The sequence below is a fragment of the Coregonus clupeaformis genome, unplaced genomic scaffold (genome assembly GCF_020615455.1).
Source record: "Coregonus clupeaformis isolate EN_2021a unplaced genomic scaffold, ASM2061545v1 scaf0301, whole genome shotgun sequence".
NCBI lineage: Eukaryota > Metazoa > Chordata > Actinopteri > Salmoniformes > Salmonidae > Coregonus > Coregonus clupeaformis.
This window is the reverse complement of record NW_025533756.1, coordinates 353,070-379,981: the sequence shown is the minus strand read 5'-3', so window position 1 is coordinate 379,981 and position 26,912 is coordinate 353,070. Positions and strand designations below refer to the sequence as shown.

At 46.1% G+C, this 26,912-nt stretch overlaps 1 protein-coding gene across 2 annotated transcripts; it reads right to left on the bottom strand.

Moving 5' to 3' along the window:
* Positions 1-16,129: 16,129 nt before the first annotated feature.
* Positions 16,130-25,791, bottom strand: LOC121542761 (dolichyl-diphosphooligosaccharide--protein glycosyltransferase subunit 4). 2 transcript variants are annotated; one of them, XM_041852296.1, is made up of 3 exons: positions 25,687-25,791; positions 19,647-19,779; positions 16,130-16,342 (listed from the first exon to the last, which is right to left on the bottom strand). In XM_041852296.1, the coding sequence occupies exon 2, from the start codon at positions 19,776-19,778 to the stop codon at positions 19,665-19,667; it is 114 nt and encodes a 37-aa protein (XP_041708230.1). In that variant the 5' UTR covers position 19,779; positions 25,687-25,791; the 3' UTR covers positions 16,130-16,342; positions 19,647-19,664. The 2 variants fall into 2 exon arrangements, with proteins under 2 accessions (XP_041708230.1, XP_041708229.1); XM_041852295.2 differs by having other exon boundaries at positions 16,130-16,455; positions 25,687-25,789.
* Between the last annotated feature and the right edge of the window lie 1,121 nt (positions 25,792-26,912).

Below are 26,912 nucleotides of genomic sequence, written 5' to 3'. Positions count from 1 at the left end.
CAGGTTTGTAGGCCTCCTTGCTCGCACACGCCTTTTCAGTTCTGCCCACACATTTTCTATAGAATTGAGGTCAGGGCTTTGTGATGGCCACTCCAATACCTTTGTTGTCCTTAAACCATTTTGCCACAACTTTGGAAGTATGCTTGGGGTCATTGTCCATTTGGAAGACCCATTTGTGACCAATCTTTAACTTCCTGACTGATGTCTTGACATGTTGCGTCAATATATTCACATAATTTTCCTCATGATGCCATCTATTTTGTGAAGGGCACCAGTCCCTCCTGCAGCAAAGCACCCCCACAGCATGATGCTGGCACCCCCGTGCTTCACTGTTGGGATGGTGTTGTTCGGCTTGCAAGCACTCCCCTTTTTCCTCCAAACATAACGATGGTCATTATGGCCAAACAGTTCTATTTATGTTTCATCAGACCAGAGGACATTTCTCCAAAAAGTACTATCTTTGTCCCCATGTGCAGTTGCAAACCGTAGTCTGGCTTTTCTATGGCGGTTTTGGAGCAGTGGCTTCTTTCTTGCTGAGCGGCCTTTCAGGTTATGTCGATATAGGACTCATTTAACTGTGGATATAGATACCTTTGTACCTGTTTCCTCCAACATCTTCACATGGGATTGATTTGCACTTTTCGCACCAAAGTACGTTCATCTCTAGGAGACAGAACGCGTCTCCTTCCTGAGCGGTATGACGGCTGTGTGGTCCCATGGTGTTTATACTTGCTATTGTTTGTACAGATGAACGTGGTACCTTCAGGCATTTGGAAATTGCTCCCAAGGATGCACCAGACTTGTGGAGGTCTACAATTATTTTTCTGAGGTCTTGGCTGATTTCTTTTGATTTTCCCATGATGTCAAGCAACGAGGCACTGAGTTTGAAGGTAGGCCTTGAAATACATCCACAGGTACACCTCCAATTGACTCAAATTATGTCAATTAGCCTATCAGATGCTTCTAAAGCCATGACATCATTTTCTGGAATTTTCCAAGCTGTTGAAAGGCACAGTCAATTTAGTGTATGTAAACTTCTGACCCACTGGAATTGTGATACAGTGAATTATAAGTGAAATAATCTGTCTGTAAACAATTGTTGTAAAAATTACTTGTGTCATAAACAAAGTAGATGTCCTAACCGACTTGCCAAAACTATAGTTTATTAACAAGACATTTGTGGAGTGGTTGAAAAACAAGTTTTAATGACTCCAACCTAAGTGTATGTAAACTTCCAACTTCAACTATATATGTTGGTCCGTGGTGTGTAATAAGAAGCAAACAGATGCTGCACTTGACACATTTATGAAATTGCTTATTCCAGTTACTAATAAGCATGCACCCATTAAGAAAACGAATGTAAAAACTGTTAAATCCCTGTGGATTGATGAGGAATTGAAAAATTGTATGGTTGAGAGGGATGAGGCAAAAGGAATGGCAAATAAGTCTGGCTGCACAACCAATTGGCAAACGTACTGCAAATTGAGAAATCATGTGACTAAACTGAATAACAAGAAGAAGAAATTACACTATGAAACAAAGATAAATGACAAAGAATGATAGTAAAAAGCTTTGGAGCACCTTCAATGACATTTTGGGAAAAAAGGCAAACTCAGCTCCATCATTCATTGAATCAGATGGCTCATTCATCACAAAACCAACTGATATTGCCAACTACTTCAATAAGTATTTCATTGGCAAGATTAGCAAACTTAGGCATGACATGCCAGCAATTGCTGACTGTCTGCTCTACCCAAAATTACAACCAAATAATTGCAGCCTTACCGCAAAAATGGAAGAGGAAAGTGGAAGGGGGAGAAAGTAAGGAACTTGTCTGTTTCATTTAAGGACAAAAGGATTGACAGCCGTCCCATATAGATTGCAAAATAGTTGGGAAGAGATTTTTGACGTACCGATCCCATGGCATAGTGTTTATGAACTGATACGCAAAACGACGCCGGATTCAAAACTTAGAATTTTTCAATTTAAGTTGTTATACAAAATTATTGCTACCAATAGAATGTTATTTATATGGGGGATACAATCTTCCCAGCTCTGCAGATTTTGCTGCGAAGAGACAGAAGCATTAGATCATTTGTTTTGGTACTGTCCATCTGTAGCTTGTTTTTGGACACAGGTCCAGGAATGGATTGCAATATTTACCTGGAGCTAACCTGGGTGATCTGAAAAGTCATAGTCAATCGATCAATAATATAATAATACTTTTAGCAAAAATGTTTCTTTTCAATTCACAATCTGTAGAAACAATGAGAATAGAAAGGTTCAGAACTTTTGTAAAACATCACAGTACAGTTGAAAAATATATGGCAAATAGAAATCCAATATGGATGGTATTAAGAGATAGATGGGAGGTGTTGAATGGAGCTGAAGGATGGGACTAATAACAACAACTAATAACAACAAGATAACCAATGTAAATCATACTGTGTCCATAATAAGTATATAGGTTGTAGGTTGGGAGCTTTTGTGAAAGAGCACAGTTAGAAAGATATGGCATATAGAAGCAAACCGGATGGACATCATGAAAATGATCGGAGAGGTTGAGAGTAGAAGAAGTTCAGGAGAAAAAACAAACAAAATATAATTATTGTAAAATTGACTGTGTCCATAAAATGTAGATAGTAAGTATAAGCTGGAAGTAGAGGCCTAAGCATTGTTGTTCACTAGTTTACTCCAAGTAGGGAAAGGGTGGTGGAGTTGGAAAGTAATAATATTTTTTAAAGGATATGTATATATGTATGTATGTATGTATGTATGTATGTATGTATGTATGTGTGTATATACAGTGAGGGAAAAAAGTATTTGATCCCCTGCTGATTTTGTACATTTGCCCACTGACAAAGACATGATCAGTCTATAATTTTAATGGTAGGTTTATTTGAACAGTGAGAGACAGAATAACAACAAAAAAATCCAGAAAAACGCATGTCAGAAATGTTATAAATTGATTTGCATTTTAATGAGGGAAATAAGTATTTGACCCCTCTGCAAAATATGACTTAGTACTTGGTGGCAAAACCCTTGTTGGCAATCACAGAGGTCAGACGTTTCTTGTAGTTGGCCACCGGGTTTGCACACATCTCAGGAGGGATTTTGTTCCACTCCTCTTTGCAGATCTTCTCCAAGTCATTAAGGTTTTGAGGCTGACGTTTGGCAACTCGAACCTTCAGCTCCCTCCACAGATTTTCTATGGGATTAAGGTCTGGAGACTGGCTAGGCCACTCCAGGACTTTAATGTGCTTCTTCTTGAGCCACTCCTTTGTTGCCTTGGCCGTGTGTTTTGGGTCATTGTCATGCTGGAATACCCATCCACGACCCATTTTCAATGCCCTGGCTGAGGGAAGGAGGTTCTCACCCAAGATTTGACGGTACATGGCCCCGTCCATCGTCCCTTTGATGCGGTGAAGTTGTCCTGTCCCCTTAGCAGAAAAACACCCCCAAAGCATAAGGTTTCCACCTCCATGTTTGACTGTGGGGATGGTGTTCTTGGGGTCATAGGCAACATTCCTCCTCCTCCAAACACGGCGAGTTGAGTTGATGCCAAAGACCTCGATTTTGGTCTCATCTGACCACAACACTTTCACCCAGTTCTCCTCTGAATCATTCAGATGTTCATTGGCAAACTTCAGACGGCCCTGTATATGTGCTTTCTTGAGCAGGGGGACCTTGCGGGCGCTGCAGGATTTCAGTCCTTCACGGCGTAGTGTGTTACCAATTGTTTTCTTGGTGACTATGGTCCCAGCTGCCTTGAGATCATTGACAAAATCCTCCCGTGTAGTTCTGGGCTGATTCCTCACCGTTCTCATGATCATTGCAACTCCACGAGGTGAGATCTTGCATGGAGCCCCAGGCCGAGGGACATTGACAGTTATTTTGTGTTTCTTCCATTTGCGAATAATCGCACCAACTGTTGTCACCTTCTTACCAAGCTGCTTGGCGATGGTCTTGTAGCCCATTCCAGCCTTGTGTAGGTCTACAATCTTGTCCCTGACATCCTTGGAGAGCTTTTTGGTCTTGGCCATGGTGGAGAGTTTGGAATCTGATTGATTGATTGATTGCTTCTGTGGACAGGTGTCTTTTATACAGGTAACAAGCTGAGATTGGGAGCACTCCCTTTAAGAGTGTGCTCCTAATCTCAGCTCGTTACCTGTATAAAAGACACCTGGGAGCCAGAAATCTTTCTGATTGAGAGGGGGTCAAATACTTATTTCCCGCATTAAAATGCAAATCAATTTATAACATTTTTGACATGCATTTTTCTGGATTTTTTTGTTGTTATTCGATCTCTTACTGTTCAAATAAACCTACCATTAAAATTATAGACTGATCATTTCTTTGTCAGTGGGCAAACGTACAAAATCAGCAGGGGATCAAATAATTTCTACCCTCCCTGTAATTACCTGGTTTATGTGGTTATAATGACCTGGTTTATGTGAGTGTGGTTATAATGACCTTGTGTGGGAGATCTTCTGCAGGGTTAATTCCATGATCTGTTTTGCTGATAACTGAAAGCCATTTGCTGCTGTTTGTTTCCAGAGCGGAGGCAGGGCCGGACGAGACCAGACCGTGCGCAGCTGAGTGAGTCTGAGCAAATCCACACCATGGGGCAAAGCGACGGCCTGAACGAACTCAAGATTTCTCTCGCTATTTATTTTATTTTTATTTTGGGGATACATTTCTCTTCCACGAGTATGGCCGGTTGAACAAGAGGGAAGAGAATGTCTCCCCCTTATCTCTAAACTGTCTGTCCGTGTCTCTGTGTGCCTCTGAGCTTTGTTATTCCTACTGGGCCAGTATACTCTCCCCTCAAGCAGTACAGTGGAACCTTCGAAGGCAGTGGTTCTCTGGGGCGGTAATTGTGTGAGCACCATTTGAACCTGTTTGCAGTTACAGAGCACCAGCTTTATACAGTTTGCAGTGGAGTGTTTTTCAGCATTATATTCATCTTCTACTAATCTAATTATACATTTAGTTTTGTGGGTATCGTGTGTGGTTTATTCTCCCTGAGCCAGAATATCCCATTGACCTGGGAGGGCAGCGGTTAGCCAGTGGGGGTAGTGGGTAGCTGTGGGTGAGAGAGCTGTATATGTTTTCTATAACCCTATGAATTTAGCCAATAAATTATTTTGATGTCCTGATCTTCGGTGTGGGCTGGGAACCAGTGGGTGGAGTAGGAAGTTTCTAACTGTGACCCTCTGACAGAAGCTTCCGGATATATCTACACCACAGAGTGATCTGGAGACACGGGACGATGATGCTGAGCAGAGAGGGTGTTCGAGACAGTTAACCACATACAGAGCACCATATGAAATATAAATATACATTTATGTGATAAAAATATTGGGTACTTACCTTTATGATTCATACTTGCCTGATTTGATATATTCCTTCGTTATTAGTGTACCTTAGTTTATGCCTCTTGCCCATCCATTGTACTGTGGAACGCGTGTCGGTGTTTGGATGAAGGAAGTAAGTTGGGCGGGAGGAGTCCTGGCTACATGAGGGAGCGGTATAGAGCCCCACAGAGGAGGGTCCTGGCTACATGAGGGAGCGGTATAGAGCCCCACAGTGGAGGAGTCCTGGCTACATGAGGGAGCGGTATAGAGCCCCACAGTGGAGGGGTCCTGGCTACATGAGGGAGCGGTATAGAGCCCCACAGTGGAGGAGTCCTGGCTACATGAGGGAGCGGTATAGAGCCCCACAGTGGAGGAGACCTGGCTACATGAGGGAGCGGTATAGAGCCCCACAGTGGAGGAGTCCTGGCTACATGAGGGAGCGGTATAGAGCCCCACAGTGGAGGAGTCCTGGCTACATGAGGGAGCGGTATAGAGCCCCACAGTGGAGGAGTCCTGGCTACATGAGGGAGCGGTATAGAGCCCCACAGTGGAGGAGTCCTGGCTACATGAGGGAGCGGTATAGAGCCCCACAGTGGAGGAGTCCTGGCTACATGAGGGAGCGGTATAGAGCCCCACAGTGGAGGGGTCCTGGCTACATGAGGGAGCGGCATAGAGCCCCACAGTGGAGGGGTCCTGGCTACATGAGGGAGCGGTATAGAGCCCCACAGTGGAGGAGTCCTGGCTACATGAGGGAGCGGTATAGAGCCCCACAGAGGAGGGGTCCTGGCTACATGAGGGAGCGGTATAGAGCCCCACAGTGGAGGAGACCTGGCTACATGAGGGAGCGGTATAGAGCCCCACAGTGGAGGAGTCCTGGCTACATGAGGGAGCGGTATAGAGCCCCACAGTGGAGGAGTCCTGGCTACATGAGGGAGCGGTATAGAGCCCCACAGTGGAGGAGTCCTGGCTACATGAGGGAGCGGTATAGAGCCCCACAGTGGAGGAGTCCTGGCTACATGAGGGAGCGGTATAGAGCCCCACAGTGGAGGAGTCCTGGCTACATGAGGGAGCGGTATAGATCCCCCACAGTGGAGGGGTCCTGGCTACATGAGGGAGCGGCATAGAGCCCCCACAGTGGAGGGGTCCTGGCTACATGAGGGAGCGGTATAGAGCCCCCACAGTGGAGGAGTCCTGGCTACATGAGGGAGCGGTATAGAGCCCCACAGAGGAGGAGTCCTGGCTACATGAGGGAGCGGTATAGAGCCCCCACAGTGGAGGAGTCCTGGCTACATGAGGGAGCGGTATAGATCCCCACAGTGGAGGGGTCCTGGCTACATGAGGGAGCGGTATAGAGCCCCACAGTGGAGGGTCCTGGCTACATGAGGGAGCGGTATAGAGCCCCCACAGTGGAGGAGTCCTGGCTACATGAGGGGAGCGGTATAGAGCCCCACAGTGGAGGAGTCCTGGCTACATGAGGGAGCGGTATAGAGCCCCACAGTGGAGGAGTCCTGGCTACATGAGGGGGCGGTATAGAGCCCCACAGTGGAGGAGTCCTGGCTACATGAGGGAGCGGTATAGAGCCCCCACAGTGGAGGAGTCCTGGCTACATGAGGAGCGGTATAGAGCCCCACAGTGGAGGAGTCCTGGCTACATGAGGGGAGCGGTATAGAGCCCCACAGTGGAGGAGTCCTGGCTACATGAGGGAGCGGTATAGAGCCCCCACAGTGGAGGAGTCCTGGCTACATGAGGGAGCGGTATAGAGCCCCCACAGTGGAGGAGTCCTGGCTACATGAGGGAGCGGTATAGAGCCCCACAGTGGAGGAGTCCTGGCTACATGAGGGAGCGGTATAGAGCCCCACAGTGGAGGAGTCCTGGCTACATGAGGGAGCGGTATAGAGCCCCACAGTGGAGGAGTCCTGGCTACATGAGGGAGCGGTATAGAGCCCCACAGTGGAGGAGTCCTGGCTACATGAGGGAGCGGTATAGAGCCCCACAGTGGAGGAGTCCTGGCTACATGAGGGAGCGGTATAGAGCCCCCACAGAGGAGGAGTCCTGGCTACATGAGGGAGCGGTATAGAGCCCCACAGTGGAGGAGTCCTGGCTACATGAGGGAGCGGTATAGAGCCCCACAGTGGAGGAGTCCTGGCTACATGAGGGAGCGGTATAGAGCCCCACAGTGGAGGAGTCCTGGCTACATGAGGAGCGGTATAGAGCCCCCACAGTGGAGGAGTCCTGGCTACATGAGGGAGCGGTATAGAGCCCCACAGTGGAGGAGTCCTGGCTACATGAGGGAGCGGTATAGAGCCCCCACAGTGGAGGAGTCCTGGCTACATGAGGGAGCGGTATAGAGCCCCCACAGTGGAGGAGTCCTGGCTACATGAGGGAGCGGTATAGAGCCCCACAGTGGAGGAGTCCTGGCTACATGAGGGAGCGGTATAGATCCCCACAGTGGAGGAGTCCTGGCTACATGAGGGAGCGGTATAGAGCCCCACAGTGGAGGAGTCCTGGCTACATGAGGGAGCGGTGTAGAGCCCCCACAGTGGAGGGTCCTGGCTACATGAGGGAGCGGTATAGAGCCCCCACAGTGGAGGGGTCCTGGCTACATGAGGGAGCGGTATAGAGCCCCACAGTGGAGGAGTCCTGGCTACTGAGGGAGCGGTATAGAGCCCCACAGTGGAGGAGTCCTGGCTACATGAGGGAGCGGTATAGAGCCCCACAGTGGAGGGGTCCTGGCTACATGAGGGAGCGGTATAGATCCCCACAGTGGAGGAGTCCTGGCTACATGAGGGAGCGGTATAGATCCCCACAGTGGAGGAGTCCTGGCTACATGAGGGAGCGGTATAGAGCCCCACAGTGGAGGGGGTCATAATAGGTGACTTATCAATATATTCTGCTCTATTTACTCTCAGATTAGAAAATGCTTATTAGCATAAAAGTAGACATCATGCAAAACTACAAATCCCAGCAAGCTCCTGCAAGTCATCTCTAGCTGAGACCTTTGCTAACAGGTATTGTGTAAATTTAAAACTTACCCAAGACGGTTCACAGAATTGTCAATTTAAGGGAATTTAGCCAATTTATTCATTACTAAATGTAGCTAACAGATAGTTAATCCAGAGATTCTTACCTTTGCCTCAATTCGGCAGTCTCGGCCAGAACTTCTTGGAATTTTTTGTTCTGTATGTTAGCCTCATTAGCATTTCATTTATGGGGGGTAAATACCAGCAAATATATTGTAAAAGTCACATTGTCTGAGAGAGATTTACACGGCTATCAAAATGTCACGCCAGGGTAAGCCTACACAAACACAGCCTTTATTTTAAGTCTTTCTAAACTCCCCTATGGGGAAAATGAATGGTGGAAAAACGATTGGAACCATTTCCCTGTTTGACCGCAAGGTTTTATGGGTATTATGACTCATCCTGTGGTGCTCTATATTCTTCTGAGAACAGAGCAGACCATATTTGTCACGATCGTCATTTGAAGAAACGGGCCAATGCGCAGCGTGGAATGCGAACATCTTTTATTATATTTCACCACACGAACAAAAACAACAAAACGATACGTGAAGTCCTTGGGTACATACACAAACCAACACGGAACAAGATACCACACCACACAAATGCCAAACGACTACCTAAGTATGGTTCCCAATCAGAGACAACAAGCAACAGCTGATTCACGTTGCCTCTGATTGAGAACCACCCCGGCCAACATAGAAACACATCAACTAGATCCTGAACATAGAAACACAAAACATAGACTCTACACACCCTGGCTCAACATAACAGAGTCCCCAGAGCCAGGGCGTGACAATATTAGGTCTTTTCATTTCCAGTTATCCATGTTTTAAGTTGATCGCATAATTATTTTTGTTAGATTAAAAGGAAAATAAAAACTTTTGCTGCACCTTATCCCTGGATCTCTGTGAATGCTTTTTGCCGTTTGGATCTTCAAATTTTAGACTGTATGTGTCAAACAATCCTTCTTCAGACTTGGGCAGTGACTATGTTCAAAAGGAAAAGAAAAGTGAAAAGACTCTGTGAAGGATAGGAAAGCTCCGCTACGAACACGCGATGGGTACCGTTCTATTTACCATCGCATTCGGACCGCGAGGCCAGCTCGCTTGGAAGGATTTTAACTCCTAGAATTCGCCCGCCGTGAGTAACCCCTGCGAATTAATGAGCTGCCCTGTTAAATGCAATTGTTTGATCTAACATATTATGGAAGCGCCAATGTGCTTATAATTTGAATATTTTATAAACTTGGGAACCGAATTCAAAAACACAATAATTAAGGAGTTTGAGTTTGGAAACACAGCGCAATGTAGCCTAATCAAACGTCTAAAATTAGGCCTCATGTGGAAATGCAATGCATCATGGAACGCAACTAAAGGATCTGAATAAACTGCCTGATTAAATGCAATTAAAGGGCACAAAACTGATAATTGGATGAAATGTTTCAAGCATCTAAAATGCCAAACTTGCTGTACGTTCAACGCGAAATGGGTCAATATGCTGAAACGGATGACTGTGGTTTAAAGGAGCTCTACAGTGCATTGTGTTTAACAATCAAATCAACAAATGTGTTATTGTACATTTAGTGAATTAAAAGTGAATGATGACGGATGAAATCCCAAATGGAGAAGGCATAGAAGCATTTAAATTCACCGGAGGCAAACTCGGAGTGTGCACAGGCAAAATGAATGAAATAAAAGTCCTTGTTGATGGAGGAAATGTTAAAGCTGTGAATGAGGGTCTTAAAGCATTTTATCTTGTTCTCAATAACTTTATGAATGCTCATGAATCGGTGCTAGAGCTGTTCAGAGGAGGAAAAGGAACATGAGAGCATGAACTATTATCAATCAAGAATGAGTACTTATGAACATTTCTTGAAAGAGGTGGAAAAATGCTCAAGTGGAGCCACCAACGCTCATTGAACCACATGACAGCATTTCCAATGTGTCAGAAAGAAATAAAACAAAGTCTCCAGGTGCTAAAATGGAACTTGGTTAGATCTTGGTTCTATTTTTTGATTCTTGACGCGCTGCAAGTCCCTCCTCTCCCATCTCCTCATTGGTTTTTAGGAGCATATACCCACGTGGGTGATTGAAAGATGAACTGAGGTCCACATTTCAGTCCAGTTGGTAATGCACCTGGACTGCATTAACCGTGGTTAGGGCTGTGGCGGTTAACCGTGGCTAGGGCTGTGGCGGTTAACCGTGGCTAGGGCTGTGGCGGTTAACCGTGGCTAGGGCTGTGGCGGTTAACCGTGGCTAGGGCTGCCGTGGCTAGGGCTGTGGCGGTTAACCGTGGCTAGGGCTGTGGCGGTTAACCGTGGCTAGGGCTGTGGCGGTTAACCGTGGCTAGGGCTGTGGCGGTTAACCGTGGCTAGGGCTGTGGCGGTTAACCGTGGCTAGGGCTGTGGCGGTTAACCGTGGCTAGGGCTGTGACGGTTAACCGTGGCTAGGGCTGTGGCGGTTAACCGTGGCTAGGGCTGTGGCGGTTAACCGTGGCTAGGGCTGTGGCGGTTAACCGTGGCTAGGGCTGTGACCGTGGCTAGGGCTGTGGCGGTTAACCGTGGCTAGGGCTGTGACCGTGGCTAGGGCTGTGGCGGTTAACCGTGGCTAGGGCTGTGGCGGTTAACCGTGGCTAGGGCTGTGGCGGTTAACCGTGGCTAGGGCTGTGGCGGTCACGAAATTGTCAGCCGGGGATTTGTCAAGCAAATAACTGTCAGTCTCACGGTAATTGACCGTTAATTAATATAAACACATTTAGCATCTCCTGGCTTCCACGCGTAGCCTACAAGCCACTGATGCAGACCTTTGGAACATCTACATTTTATAAAGTCTAATAAATCCATGTAATATAGCCTACACCATCGCAATAAATCCATTATTTATTTTAGACAGGTCTAAAGAAACATGATATGAAGAAAATGTAGTCTATTTCAGAAGAACAGAATAGCGTACTCTGAGTTATGTTAGGTCCTGATCTGGCTATGCCAAATGGCTGTGGGCTACACTAGTTCATTTAGCAGACAAGATTTGCTTAGAATTCCTTGGCATTATTTTATAGTATGAAGAATAGAATTGAACAAATCTGAATAAAATAGAAAGGATATTTTCTCCAAAAGATTTGAGGAAGTGAGTACATGCAGCTATTCTGTGTTGAGCGGTTAACAAAGAAATAGGTACTTCTATATAATTAATTTATAGTTATTAATGTAACTTTAGTTCTACAAACGTTGGGCTATATGTTTAGATTTTTAATACATTGTAAGGCTGCATGATGCGACTAATGATGATTTGAAAAAAGTCACTCGAAGGCCTGAGCTCTGGTTAGTTTTTTTGCGCAGGCTGTATACACAAAGTCTCTCATTCACAATTTGACAAGCACTTGATAACGCCTCCAATTTCCCGGCGGCATCCCCTTTGTGTGGCCGTAATGCACCCTAAAAAAATCCTTCGCGTTCCGAAGCACCTCTCACTCACATGGCTCTCCATCACGTGATCGGGTCTTTCTCACAGGCTACAAGTGAAGACAGACTCATTGGGGACGCAACTGCGTTCGTCCTTATCCAATTCCGAGGTGCATAATGAAGATGTTGGAAGAACTGTCCACATTTTCTTTTCATCAGCCAATAAGATGAGTCGGGCTAACGAACAGCAAAAGCACTATCCTATGTCAATCTACTATCCCCCATAGTACAAAAGTTGACCTATTCTATTCTGTGCGAGAAATAAATATTCCAAACATAGTCTGGGACAGTTGTGGGATGCGATAGATCCCAAATTAATGCAACCACTAGCATCAAAAAACCTGTTTTAAGCAATGAGGCTGATGCAACAGATCAGAACGTTTCGCTTAAAATATTGATAAACTATTAGGCTATTTCTTCACATTATAAGCACAGCGATACGCACATGGCAGTAGGCTATAAGTGTGAATGTTCCATTAGCGGGAAAACACCATTATCAAAAGTGACCACAAATGCGATTATGCATGTGCAGTGAGGGAAAAAAGTATTTTGTACGTTTGCCCACTGACAAAGACATGATCAGTCTATAATTTTAATGGTAGGTTTATTTGAACAGTAAGAGACAGAATAACAACAAAAAAATCCAGAGAAAAGCATGTAAAAAATGTTATAAATTGATTTGCATTTTAATGAGGGAAATAAGTATTTGACCCCCTCTCAATCAGAAAGATTTCTGGCTCCCAGGTGTCTTTTTATACAGGTAACGAGCTGAGATTAGGAGCACACTCTTAATTACGTTAAGACATGAAGGTCAGTCATTACGAAAAGTGTCAAGAACTTAGAAAGTTTCTTCAAGTGCAGTCGCAAAACCCATCAAGGGCTATGATGAAACTGGCTCTCATGAGGACCGCCACAGGAATGGAAGACCCAGAGTTACCTCTGTTGCAGAGGATAAGTTCATTAGAGTTACAAGCCTCAGAAATTGTAGCCCAAATAAATGCTTCACAGAGTTCAAGTAACAGACACATCTCAACATCAACTGTTCAGAGGAGACTGTGTGAATCAGGCCTTCATGGTCGAATTGCTGCAAAGAAACCACTACTAAAGGACACCAATAAGAAGAAGAGACTTACTTGGGCCAAGAAACACGAGCAATGGACATTAGACCGGTGGAAATTTGTCCTTTGGTCTGGAGTCCAAATTTGAGATTTTTGGTTCCAACCGCTGTGTCTTTTGTGAGACGTGGTTTGGGGGAATGGATGATCTCTGCATGTGTGGTTCCCACCGTAAAGCATGGAGGAGGAGGTGTTATGGTGTGGGGGTGCTTTGCTGGTGACACTGTCTGTGATTTATTTAGAATTCAATGCACACTTAACCAGCATGGCTACCACAGCATTCTGCAGCGATACGCCATCCCATCTGGTTTGCGCTTAGTGGGACTATCATTTGTTTTTCAACAGGACAATGACCCAACACACCTCCAGGCTGTGTAAGGGCTATTTGACCAAGAAGGAGAGTGATGGAGTGCTGCATCAGATGACCTGGCCTCCACAATTCCCCGACCTCAACCCAATTGAGATGGTGGGAACTCCTTCAAGACTGTTGGAAAAGCATTCCTCATGAAGCTGGTTAAGCAAATGCCAAGAGTGTGCAAAGCTGTCATCAAGGCAAAGGGTGGATATTTTAAGATTATAAAATATATTTTGATTTGTTTAACACTTTTGGTTACTACATGATTCCATATGTGTTATTTCATAGTTTTGATGTCTTCACTATTATTCTACAATGTAGAACATAGTAACAATAAGTAAAAATAATGAAAAACCCTGGAATGTCCAAACTGTATATATGTTCTAGTATTACTACTATATATACAGTGCATTCGGAAAGTATTCAGACCCCTTTACTTTTCAAATGTTGTTACGTTACAGCCTTATTCTAAAATTGATTTTTTTTAAATGTCCCATCAACCTACACACAATAGCCCATAAAACAGATACCTTATTTACCATAAGTATTCAGACCCTTTGCAATTAGACTCGAAATTGAGCTCAGGTACATCCTGTTTCCATTGATCATCCTTGAGATGTTTCTACAACTTGATTGGAGTCCACCTGTGGTAAATTCAATTGATTGGACATGATTTGGAAAGGCATTAACCTGTCTATCTATATAAGGCCCCACATTTGACAGTGCATGTCAGAGCAAAAACCAAGCCATGAGGTCGAAGGAATTGTCCGTAGAGCTCCGAGACAGGATTGTGTGGAGGCACAGATCTGGGGAAGGGTACCAAAACAAATTTCTGCAGCATTGAAGGTCCCCAAGAACACAGTGGCCTCCATCATTCTTAAATGGAAGAAGTTTGGAACCACCAAGACTCTTCCTAGAGCTGGCCGCCCGGCCAAACTGAGCAATCGGGGGAGAAGGGCTTGGTGGTGGAGAACCTCATTGTCACTCTGACAGAGCTCCAAAGTTCCTCTGTGGAGATGGGAGAAACTTCCAGAAGGACAACCTTCTCTGCAGCACTCCACCAATCAGGCCTTTATGGTAGAGTGGCCAGACGGAAGCCACTCCTCAGTAAAAGGCACATGACAGCCCGCTTGGAGTTTGCCAAAAGGCACCTAAAGACTCTCAGACCATGAGAAACAAGATTCTTTGGTCTGATGAAACCAAGATTGAACTCTTTGGCCTGATAGCCAAGCGTCACGTCTGGAGGAAACCTGGCACCATCCCTATGGTGAAGCATGGTGGTGGCAGCATCATGCTGTGGGGATATTTTTCAGTGGCAGGGAATGGGAGACTAGTCAGGATCAAGGCAAAGATTAACAGAGCAAAGTACAGAGAGATCCTTGATGAAAATCTTCTCCAGAGCGCTCAGGACCTCAGACTGGGGCGAAGGTTCACCTTCCAACAGGACAACGACCCTAAGCACACAGGAGTGGCTTCGGGACAAGTCTCTGAATGTCCTTGAGTGGCCCAGCCTGAACCCGATCCAACATCTCTGGAGAGACCTGAAAATAGCTGTGCAGCGACGCTCCCCATCCAACCTGACAGAGCTTGAGAAGAATGGGAGAAACCCAAATACAGGTGCGGCAAGCTTGTAGTGTCATACCCAAGAAGACTCAAGGCTGTAATCACTGCCCAAGGTGCTTCAACACAGTGTCGTGGAGATAACCACTAAGGACCCCAAAGTCAAGCCGAAATGATTTAGTTTATTCACGCCAGTGGAGAGATTACAGACAAACAGCACTCCATGTGGAGTTTAGTCAGAAGCTCTGATGAGGTATTTCCCACTCAGCGTATTTCTACTATCGCTACGGGTTACACAAAGATAGCCAAGTGCATCCTTTCTCAGCAATGCGTTTGCTCCCAGAGACCGGCTGCAGAGGAGGAAAACACCTGGCAATCACAGTGTGGTTGTTCAGCCAATATTTTCACTCCCGCTGAGCCGACCTCTACAAAAGGCGCATTTCTAAGTACGCAACAGGCCAAACATGTAGAATAAGTGAGACACTGAAAAAGCATTAAGATAACAGTAAAATTCCACTACAAAAGTACTGAGTGAAGGGTCTGAATACTTGTGTAAATGTGATATTTCATAAATTAGCAAATTTATCGAAACCTGTTTTTGCTTTGTCATTATGGGGTATTGTGTGTAGATTGAAGATTTTTATTTAATCCATTTTAGAATAAGGCTGTAACGTAACAAAATGTGGAAAAGGTAAAGGGGTCTGAATACTTTCCAAATGCACTATATCTGCAATATTAAATCTGATCTACCCCCTTAAAGAATAAAAAAACGAATCACGCTATCTGACGTAAAACAATGGTACCTTACTACTTCTACAGTAGATCCGTTTCTGAACACTGTTTGCAGAAAGCTCTGCATAGTGTATACAGGGATGGAATTTTAAGATATCCCGGGCCGGGCCTTCTCCAGAAGGCTCTGTGTGTGTGCTCTGCATAGTGTTCACAGGGATGGAATTTAAGATATCCCGGGCCTGGCCTTCTCCAGAAGGCTCTGTGTGTGTGCTCTGCATAGTGTCCCGGGCCTGGCCTTCTCCAGACCGGGCTAGTAGACATTTTCTGTCTTCTCAAATATCCCTCGGCACCGGTTTTGGACACAGGCTAGTAGGAATTGCGGTCTAGAAGCCCCGCTAGCCAAAATCCATAAGTTCCATCCCGGAGTGTACATATTTGAATAATGTAATGCGTGTTCATTTAAGGTTTGTATGTAATGTTTGTAGAAATGCCAATAAGGTTTTTTAATCAATCACCACACCAAACTGATAGGCATTTGTTGACAGTTTATTAGAAAACACTCCTGTACAGGCTTAGAGAGACAGACAGGTCTACAGCTGCTCTCTGGGAGGGAGAGAAGAAGAGGGAGGATGACTCATGGCCTCTCCTCACAGGCGTCTCACTGCTGCTCTCTCTGGGAGGGAGAGAAGAAGAGGGAGGATGACTCATGGCCTCTCCTCACAGGCGTCTCACTGCTGCCTTCTCTGGGAGGGAGAGAAGAAGAGGGAGGATGACTCACTGCTGCCCTCTCTGGGAGGGAGAGAAGAAGAGGGAGGATGACTCACTGCTGCCCTCTCTGGTCTCCTTCAGCCGCCACCTGTGAGGAGAGGCCATGAGTCAGATTACCCTATTCCCTATTAGGGCCCTGGTCAACAGAGTGCACTAAATAGGGGATAGGGTGCCACAGCCTGACAGGATGGTTACAACACTGGTAGACTGGGTAAACTGACCCCATACCACAGCCTGACAGGATGGTTACAACACTGGTAGACTGGGTAAACTGACCCCATACCACAGCCTGACAGGATGGTTACAACACTGGTAGACTGGGTAAACTGATCTCATATCTGTGCCCAGAAGCTTCAATGCCTGACTAGGAGGGTTACTCACCCCTTTCTTCACCCCCTCCTCAAACACTCTTTAGCTCTCCCTACCCCCATATCCCCCCTCACTCTCCCTACCCCCATATCCCCCCACTCTCCCTACCCCCATATCCCCCACTCCCCACCCCCTACCCCCCCACTCCCCTACCCATCCCCCACTCTCCCTACCCCCATATCCCCCCACTCTCCCTACCCCCATATCCCCCCCACTCTCCCTACCCCCATATCCCCCTCACTCTCCCTACCCACTATCCCCCCCCACTCTCCCTACCCCCATATCCCCCTCACTCTCCCTACCCCCATATCCCCCCACTCTCCCTACCCCCATATCCCCTCACTCTCCCTACCCCCATATCCCCCCTCACTCCCCACCCCCATATCCCCCACTCTCCCTACCCCCATATCCCCCCACTCTCCCTACCCCCCATATCCCCCCACTCTCCCTACCCCCATATCCCCCCACTCTCCTACCCCCATATCCCCCACTCTCCCTACCCCCATATCCCCCCCACTCTCCCCTACCCCCATATCCCCCCACTCTCCCTACCCCCCATATCCCCCCCCACTCCTCCCTACCCCCATATCCCCCACTCTCCCTACCCCCATATCCCCCCACTCTCCCTACCCCCATATCCCCCCACTCTCCCTACCCCCATATCCCCCACTCTCCCTACCCCCATATCCCCACTCTCCCCCACCCCCCATATCCCCCACTCTCCCTACCCCCATATCCCCCCACTCCCCTACCCCCCATATCCCCCCACTCTCCCTACCCCCATATCCCCCCACTCTCCCCTACCCCATATCCCCCCACTCTCCCTACCCCCATATCCCCACTCTCCCTACCCCCCATATCCCCCCACTCTCCCTACCCCCATATCCCCCACTCTCCCTACCCCCATATCCCCCACTCTCCCTACCCCCATATCCCCCTCCTCCTCCCCACCCCCCCATCCCCCATCCCCACTCTCCCTACCCCATATCCCCCACTCTCCCTACCCCCATTCCCCCCACTCTCCCTACCCCCCATATCCCCCACTCTCCCCTACCCCCATATCCCCCCACTCTCCCTACCCCCATATCCCCCCACTCTCCCTACCCCCATATCCCCCCCACTCTCCCTACCCCATATCCCCCACTCTCCCTACCCCCCATATCCCCCCACTCTCCCTACATATCCCCCACTCTCCCTACCCCCATATCCCCCACTCTCCCTACCCCCATATCCCCCCACTCTCCCTACCCCCATATCCCCCCACTCTCCCTACCCCCATATCCCCCTCACTCTCCCTACCCCCATATCCCCCCCACTCTCCCTACCCCCATATCCCCCACTCTCCCTACCCCCATATCCCCCCACTCTCCCTACCCCCATCTCCCCCACTCTCCCTACCCCCATATCCCCCACTCTCCCTACCCCCATATCCCCCCACTCTCCCTACCCCCATATCCCCCACTCTCCCTACCCCCATATCCCCCCACTCTCCCCTACCCCCATATCCCCCCCACTCTCCCTACCCCATATCCCCCACTCTCCCTACCCCCATATCCCCCCCACTCTCCCACCCCCATCCCCCCACTCTCCCTACCCCCCCATATCCCCCTCACTCTCCCTACCCCCATCCCCCTCACTCTCCCTACCCCCTTCTCACTAGCCAGAGACCCCAACTCCATGTTCATTTCTCTTTGAGTCGGAAGCGGGCTCAGTTCTCAAATAGGGCAGCTCGGAACTGGTGCAGGATATGGTTTGAGCACGTACCTCAATCCAGGGATGCAATATTCCAATGTACTCCGAATTCGCCCCGTATCCAGACTGCCAAATCAACAAGCTCCCAGTATCCAGACTGCCAAATCAACAAGCTCCCAGTATCCAGACTGCCAAATCAACAAGCTCCCCGTATCCAGACTGCCAAATCAACAAGCTCCCCGTATCCAGACTGCCAAATCAACAAGCTCCCAGTATCCAGACTGCCAAATCAACAAGCTCCCAGTATCCAGACTGCCAAATCAACAAGCTCCCAGTATCCAGACTGCCGTTTTCATCGTCATGCACAGCAGCCATGATGTGACGTTGGACAAGAGGATAGTCAGCCAATCAGCTCCTTTGTTGTTCAATGCGATGTGCCAGTCCATGCTGCTGTGGCTAAGCTAGCTAGCATGAGGACAACAACTGCAGTATTTCAAGATCCTTGATTTGGCAGTTTGGATACGGGGCGAATTCGGAGTGCATTGGAATATTGCATCCCTGGCTTGAGGTACGCGTCGGCTCCAACCGGACCTATTAGAGAACGGAGCCTGCTCCCATTCGAAGAGGACCTATTAGAGAACGGAGCCTGCTCCCATTAGAAGAGGACCTATTAGAGAACGGAGCCTGCTCCCATTAGAAGAGGACCTATTAGAGAACGGAGCCTGCTCCCATTCGAAGAGGACCTATTAGAGAACGGAGCCTGCTCCCATTCGAAGAGGACCTATTAGAGAAACGGAGCCTGCTCCCATTAGAAGAGGACCTATTAGAGAACGGAGCCTGCTCCCATTCGAAGAGGACCTATTAGAGAACGGAGCCTGCTCCCATTCGAAGAGGACCTATTAGAGAACGGAGCCTGCTCCCATTCGAAGAGGACCTATTAGAGAACGGAGCCTGCTCCCATTCGAAGAGGACCTATTAGAGAACGGAGCCTGCTCCCATTCGAAGAGGACCTATTAGAGAACGGAGCCTGCTCCCATTCGAAGAGGACCTATTAGAGAACGGAGCCTGCTCCCATTCGAAGAGGACCTATTAGAGAACGGAGCCTGCTCCCATTCGAAGAGGACCTATTAGAGAACGGAGCCTGCTCCCATTCGAAGAGGACCTATTAGAGAACGGAGCCTGCTCCCATTCGAAGAGGACCTATGGCTCCCTCCTCACCTGCTCTCCAGGGCAGTTCTACTCCAGTTTCTTGGGGTTGTTGACGGCTACGTAGTGATATAGAACCACCAGCAGGAACAGAGACACACCCAACATGTTGGCGAAGATGGCTAGCTGCACGTCAGTCACCATTCTGGAGGGGGAGGGGAAAAAACATACATATCAGTCACCATTCTGGAGGGGGAAAAACATACCTATCAGTCACCATTCTGGAGGGGGGTATTAAAATGCGAAATCACAAAGCTGGTCAGACATGGAGAAAATACAGAATCTTGCCTAGCCATGATTGGTTGAGATAATGAGGGGGCTGGAACATTCACGAGAAAGAGTCCATTCTGTCACTCAAGGCTTCTCTGTGGCTGATCTGCTTCTCTGTGGCTGATCTGCTTCTCTGTGGCTGATCTGCTTCTCTGTGGCTGATCTGCTTCTCTGTGGCTGATCTGCTTCTCTGTGGCTGATCTGCTTCTCTGTGGCTGATCTACTTCTCTGTGGCTGATCTACTTCTCTGTGGCTGATCTACTTCTCTGTGGCTGATCTACTTCTCTGTGGCTGATTTACACGCCACCAAATTCATTAATTGATTTTCCTAAGCTACTAAACCCTTTTTACAAATTTACAAAACAGAGAGATGAAGTGAATCTTTTCCGGTTATGCGAAAGGTGTGACCACGCGGCAGTAAATCCAAGAAACAAGGGAAACGTGCCTGGAATAGGTGATGTGTTAACGGAGCTCTAAATGATGATCAACGGTGGGTTTGAAACAGTGGAAAAGAAAATAGAAGACGTGAAAACTTCCATCCAGAACCTGGACACCAGACTCTCAAGACTGCTCTCTTTCACTCTCAAGGAACAACACGATCTTCATGACAAATGTCAAGATTTAGAATCAAGAGAAAGGAGAAAGAAATGTAATGTGTGTAATATATATATATATATATATATATATATATATATATGTATGTGTGTATATATATATATATACATACATACATACATACACACACACACACACACATACACACACACACAGTGGGGAGAACAAGTATTTGATACACTGCCGATTTTGCAGGTTTTTCTACTTACAAAGCATGTAGAGGTCGGTAATTTTTATCATAGGTACACTTCAACTGTGAGAGACGGAATCTAAAACAAAAATCCAGAAAATCACATTGTATGATTAAGTAATTAATTAGCATTTTATTGCATGACATAAGTATTTGATCACCTACCAACCAGTAAGAATTCCGGCTCTCACAGACCTGTTCGTTTTTCTTTAAGAAGCCCTCCTGTTCTCCACTCATTACCTGAATTAACTGCACCTGTTTGAACTCGTTACCTGTATAAAAGACACCTGTCCACACACTCAATCAAACAGACTCCAACCTCTCCACAATGGCCAAGACCAGAGAGCTGTGTAAGGACATCAGGGATAAAATTGTAGACCTGCACAAGGCTGGGATGGGCTACAGGACAATAGGCAAGCAGCTTGGTGAGAAGGCAACAACTGTTGGCGCAATTATTAGAAAATGGAAGAAGTTCAAGATGACGATCAATCACCCTCGGTCTGGGGCTCCAAGCAAGATCTCACCTCGTGGGGCATCAATGATCATGAGGAAGGTGAGGGATCAGCCCAGAACTACACGGCAGGACCTGGTCAATGACCTGAAGAGAGCTGGGACCACAGTCTCAAAGAAAACCATTAGTAACACACTAATGCCGTCATGGATTAAAATCCTGCAGCGCACGCAAGGTCCCCCTGCTCAAGCCAGCGCATGTCCAGGCCCGTCTGAAGTTTGCCAATGACCATCTGGATGATCCAGAGGAGGAATGGGAGAAGGTCATGTGGTCTGATGAGACAAAAATAGAGCTTTTTGGTCTAAACTCCACTCGCCGTGTTTGGAGGAAGAAGAAGGATGAGTATAACTCCAAGAACACCATCCCAACCGTGAAGCATGGAGGTGGAAACATCATTCTTTGGGGATGCTTTTCTGCAAAGGGGACAGGACGACTGCACCGTATTGAGGGGAGGATGGATGGGGCCATGTATCGCGAGATCTTGGCCAACAACCTCCTTCCCTCAGTAAGAGCATTGAAGATAGGTCGTGGCTGGGTCTTCCAGCATGACAACGACCCGAAACACACAGCCAGGGCAACTAAGGAGTGGCTCCGTAAGAAGCATCTCAAGGTCCTGGAGTGGCTTAGCCAGTCTCCAGACCTGAACCCAATAGAAAATCTTTGGAGGGAGCTGAAAGTCCGTATTGCCCAGTGACAGCCCCGAAACCTGAAGGATCTGGAGAAGGTCTGTATGGAGGAGTGGGCCAAAATCCCTGCTGCAGTGTGTGCAAACCTGGTCAAGACCTACAGGAAACGTATGATCTCTGTAATTGCAAACAAAGGTTTCTGTACCAAATATTAAGTTCTGCTTTTCTGATGTATCAAATACTTATGTCAGGCAATAAAATGCAAATTCATTACTTAAAAATCATACAATGTGATTTTCTGGATTTTTGTTTTAGATTTTGTCTCTCACAGTTGAAGTGTACCTATGATAAAAATTACAGACCTCTACATGCTTTGTAAGTAGGGAAACCTGCAAAATCGGCAGTGTATCAAATACTTGTTCTCCCCACTGTATACACATATACACACACAATAAATTTTTTATAATAAATATATAGTACCAGAAAGAACGGAAAAAGGAGATATTGAGCCCTTCATTAAATAACTATTGCATCTCCCACCCGAGATGGACCTGGGAGTCCAGCGCAGCCACAGAGCGATATGTTCATCTCCCACCCGAGGCCAGACACAGTGCATAGGCCAGACACAGTGCATAGGCCAGACACAGTGCATAGGCCAGACACAGTGCATAGGCCAGACACAGTGCATGGGCCAGACACAGTGCATTCGGAAATAATTCAGACACCTTCACTTTTTCCACATTGTTACGTTACAGCCTTAATCTAAAATTAAATTAATTTTAAATTAAATTATTTGTATTCCTCATCAGTCATAATGACAAAGCAAAAACAACGCTATTATGAGAACGGGAACAGAGCAAGTCGTTTACTTTTATTCTGGTTAAGGAAACAGGCATCTACTATAATTCAAAAAGTAAAATGAAATGATGTGAATGCACCCTTTGCTACAAGACCCCAGGATATCAGCAACCGTCGCAGAGTTTTATAAGAATTTATTTAGAAAGATGTCCTGAGCCTGACAAACTACAAGGTTTCCTCCGAGGAATTGAACGGCCTCAGCAGTGATGGAACCAGACAGACCGGATCAGATCAGAAGCCGATATCAGAACAGCTTTAAAACACTGGAAAACAATAAAAGGTCTGGTTCTGATCCATTCATGAATTCTATAAAACCTTCCCGGACCACGTCACTCCAATTACTAGTGGAAGTATTTTCTAATGTACTAGAAACCGGAGAGCTTCCTTATACTTGGAGAATCTCTGATCAGTGTTATAAAGATGATGCTACTGACTGTATTTCATATAGGCCTATGGCTTTGCTCCAAAATGATTACACACTGCTTACTTCCATCTTGGCAAAGCGACTAGGAAAAGTTATAGCCGATATTATCAGCTGTTGGATAATGAAAGAAGATGCCTGAATGTTCCATCATCTGCCAGGACTCAGGGTGGGAAATATGGCACTGGTCGTGGATGCACAGAAGGCTTTGATCAGGTCTGGTCGTGGATGCACAGAAGGCTTTGATCAGGTCTGGTCGTGGATGCACAGAAGGCTTTGATCAGGTCTGGTCGTGGATGCACAGAAGGCTTTGATCAGGTATCATGGCCTTATCGGTTTCAAGTGCTGCATGAATTTGGATTTGGCCCTAAGTTCATTAGATGGATCCAAACCCTTTATTCAACTCCCCACACTAGAGTCTGAGTAAATGGACATCTGGACCTTCCATCATTAAAGGATGCCCACTGAGCGCGCTCCTTTTTGCCATTAGTATTGAACCTCTTGCCCAGATGATAAGATCCAGTCTGAATATCAAAAGGCATAGAAATTGGTGAGGAAGCGTATTAGATCTCTCTGCATGCTGTTTATGTCTGGATCTACACAACTCTGCCATGCTTGATCAAATGTATGAAAACATGGGATTTACTCAGGATATAAATGGAATGTAAGTAAGACTGAAGCCTATGCCATGAATGGGTTCATCCCCCATCAGGTACCCTGCCTGTCAACAAGGGGATAAAATACCTATGCATCACTACTCCTATCTCTCGAGGACCTGTACAAAACAAACTAACAAATTCATTCATGTGATAACCAGATTTTAGAAGATGGATGATTTTTACCTCTCACTTTATCAGGAAAGGTGGAAACATTTAAGATGAATATTCTTCCCAGACTGCTATTCCCATTTCAGTCACCACCTGTTCTGGTTCCAGAATCCATATTTCAACAATTAGAACGCCTATTTCAAGGTTCCTATGGTAAGGTTCCTATGGTAAGGTTCCTATGGTAAGGTTCCTATGGTAAGGTTCCTATGGTAAGGTTCCTATGGTAAGGTTCCTATGGAGGGTGAGGTACAAAACACTACAACAGAATCAGGTGGTCCAGGGTGACCAAACTACTGGACAACCCAACACCCGTTTCCCACGGGGGGGGCCAGTATGAAAATGTATGCCTTCACTAACTGTAAGTCGCTCTGGATAAGAGCGTCGCTAAATTACTAAAATGTAATACCCCCTAGCAGTAAGAGCTTCCCTGGGAAAGAGGACAGACCGTGATATTAAGAACCTGTGGTCCAAGCAGGCGCTCCATATTTGGAGGAAAATGCAACGCAATCCCCATCTGCCTATGGACATATCAGCCTTAAACTGGTATTGCATACTGTATCTTCCACATTTCGTCCCATCACTAGATTCAGGTTTCCAAAGGTGGTCATTACTTCATTTGCAATATATAAACCACATTTTGAAGAACAAGCAAGTTAAATAATTCGGTGAACTAAGTTCAGATTTCCATTTGCCAAATTTGCTATTTACAGCTAAGAGATGATTTACTGAAAGACCCCAACTGGAGTGTGTGTGTGTGTGGGGGGCATGTTTTAAAACCCAGATTTAATGCAAATGTCACTTAAATATGAATCATTGTTAATGTTTAGACAATTGCTTTTCATATATCATGAATAAATACAGATGTACACTTTTCTACTATTATGTAGGGGACTTTAATTTAGAAAAATATCCGTAATTCCGCGACCCGGAAGTAATTTTTCGGTGTTCCTGAGGAGACGCTGATGTAGGGAAGACCAGGTTTGTTCTCTTGATAAGTGCGTGATTTGGACCAGTTTCCTGTCCTGCTAAGCATTCAAAATGTAACGAATACTTTTGGGTGTCAGGGAAAATGTATGGAGTAAAAAGTGCATTATTTTCTTTAGGAATGTAGTGAAATAAAAGCTGTCAAATATACAAATAGTAAACTACAGATACCCTTAAGTAGTAGCTACTTTAATAGACTGATGCCGCGTTCAAAACAACTGGGAACTTGGAAAAATACAAGGTCAAATCATGACGTCAGTGATCTTCAGGTCGGAAACTCGGAGCTCAAGAAAGACGCCCGAGATAGATGACCGTTCAAATCGGTTTTCCCCAGTCGGAGCTCATTTTTTTTTTTACGAGTTCCCAGTTGTTTTGAACGCACGGAAGTCAGATTTACGAGTTTCCCCATTCCCAGTTGTTTTAAAAGCGGCACTAACTACCTGCCATTCATTCGACTATTAGCTTGGTAGCTAACTAACTTAGCAGCACATGGATGGTTGGCCGCCTAGTCATTAGCAATGGCACATTATGAATAGTATTATTATTATTATGAAAATAACATGATTGTGGCTATCCTGACGTTAGCTAGTTATGCCTACAAAATGAGGATAGCCATTATCATGTTATTTTCATCAGTGGCCAACGTTGCACAGCACAACTCGCCGGGAAATCAGACTGGAAGGCAATACAGCCTTTGATAAAAATCATTCGACTACATTTCTGCAAAAAAAGACACAATGCATTCCTTACGTTATTTTTTGCTGATGTGTAATTTAGTTCGTTGCCTTTCTGATGTGTGATGCTGTCGCAGGTTGCCAGTCCTCTCGCTTCCGACTAGCACAGAGGGCCACGTCACGGTACGGAGAGGAGCGGCTCTGTGACCTGGGGTGTATTCATTCCGCCGGTTCTGTTGCACAACGGAACGTTTTGAAACGATTTGGAGTTTCTATTGGACAAATTCAGGTAAGGCCCTCCCTGTTTCGTTCCGTTTGCTTCCGTTTACATTTTTAACATTAACATTTTAGTCATTTAGCAGACGCTCTTATCCAGAGCGACTTACAGTTAGTTAGTGCATTCATCATTTTTTTTTTGTAATTTTTTTTTTTTATACTAGCCCCCCGTGGGAGAAAGAAAGGTTTTGCAACAGAATCGACTAAATGAATAGGCAACACGTCTGATTTATAACAAAAACAAGGATACATCAACGACAAAAAATTGATTATGAATATTTCATTAGCAAATATTAATCTAGATTAGAAGATGATAATTGAAAGGGAATCAACTATTTAGATTTGATACAAGTAGTTGGTCTTCCTCCCCAGAGGGGGAGGTAATGGTGTGTTCGGCACAGTGGTGTTGTAAAAACAGCAAGCTGCAGCTGGTCTGAGTTGACAGCTGTGGATGCCCTCACCCACTAGTACTAAAAACAGCTAGCTGCAGCTGGTCTGAGTTGACAGCTGTGGATGCCCTCACCCACTAGTACTTATTGCTGATTGTTAAGGTTCTGACTCACCACAGGCTGTCCGGCTAGAACAAGACAGATGTGTCCATATCCAGAGTTTGATTGGCTCTTGGTCGCCACCGTGATGGCTCCGTACTGCGTGGCCACCGTGTTGCAAGTGTCGACATAACTTTGCTATGGTGATTATTTTGTTTTTTATTTTTACTCTATTTTCACAAAATGTATCCGCTATTATTTCTTACAACTGACAAGAACTCAGCGTCCATCCCCAAGCAATACGGGGGCCAGTATGATTCCCCAAGCAATACGGGGCCAGTATGATTCCCCAAGCAATACGGGGGCCAGTATGATTCCCCAAGCAATACGGGGGCCAGTATGATTTTATTTTTTATTTTTTATGTATGCACTAACTGTGTATGCTAACTGTAAGTCGCTCTGGATAAGAGCGTCTGCTAAATGACTCAAATGTAAAAATGTAAATACATATCTAACTAAATAGCTACACAGACTATCT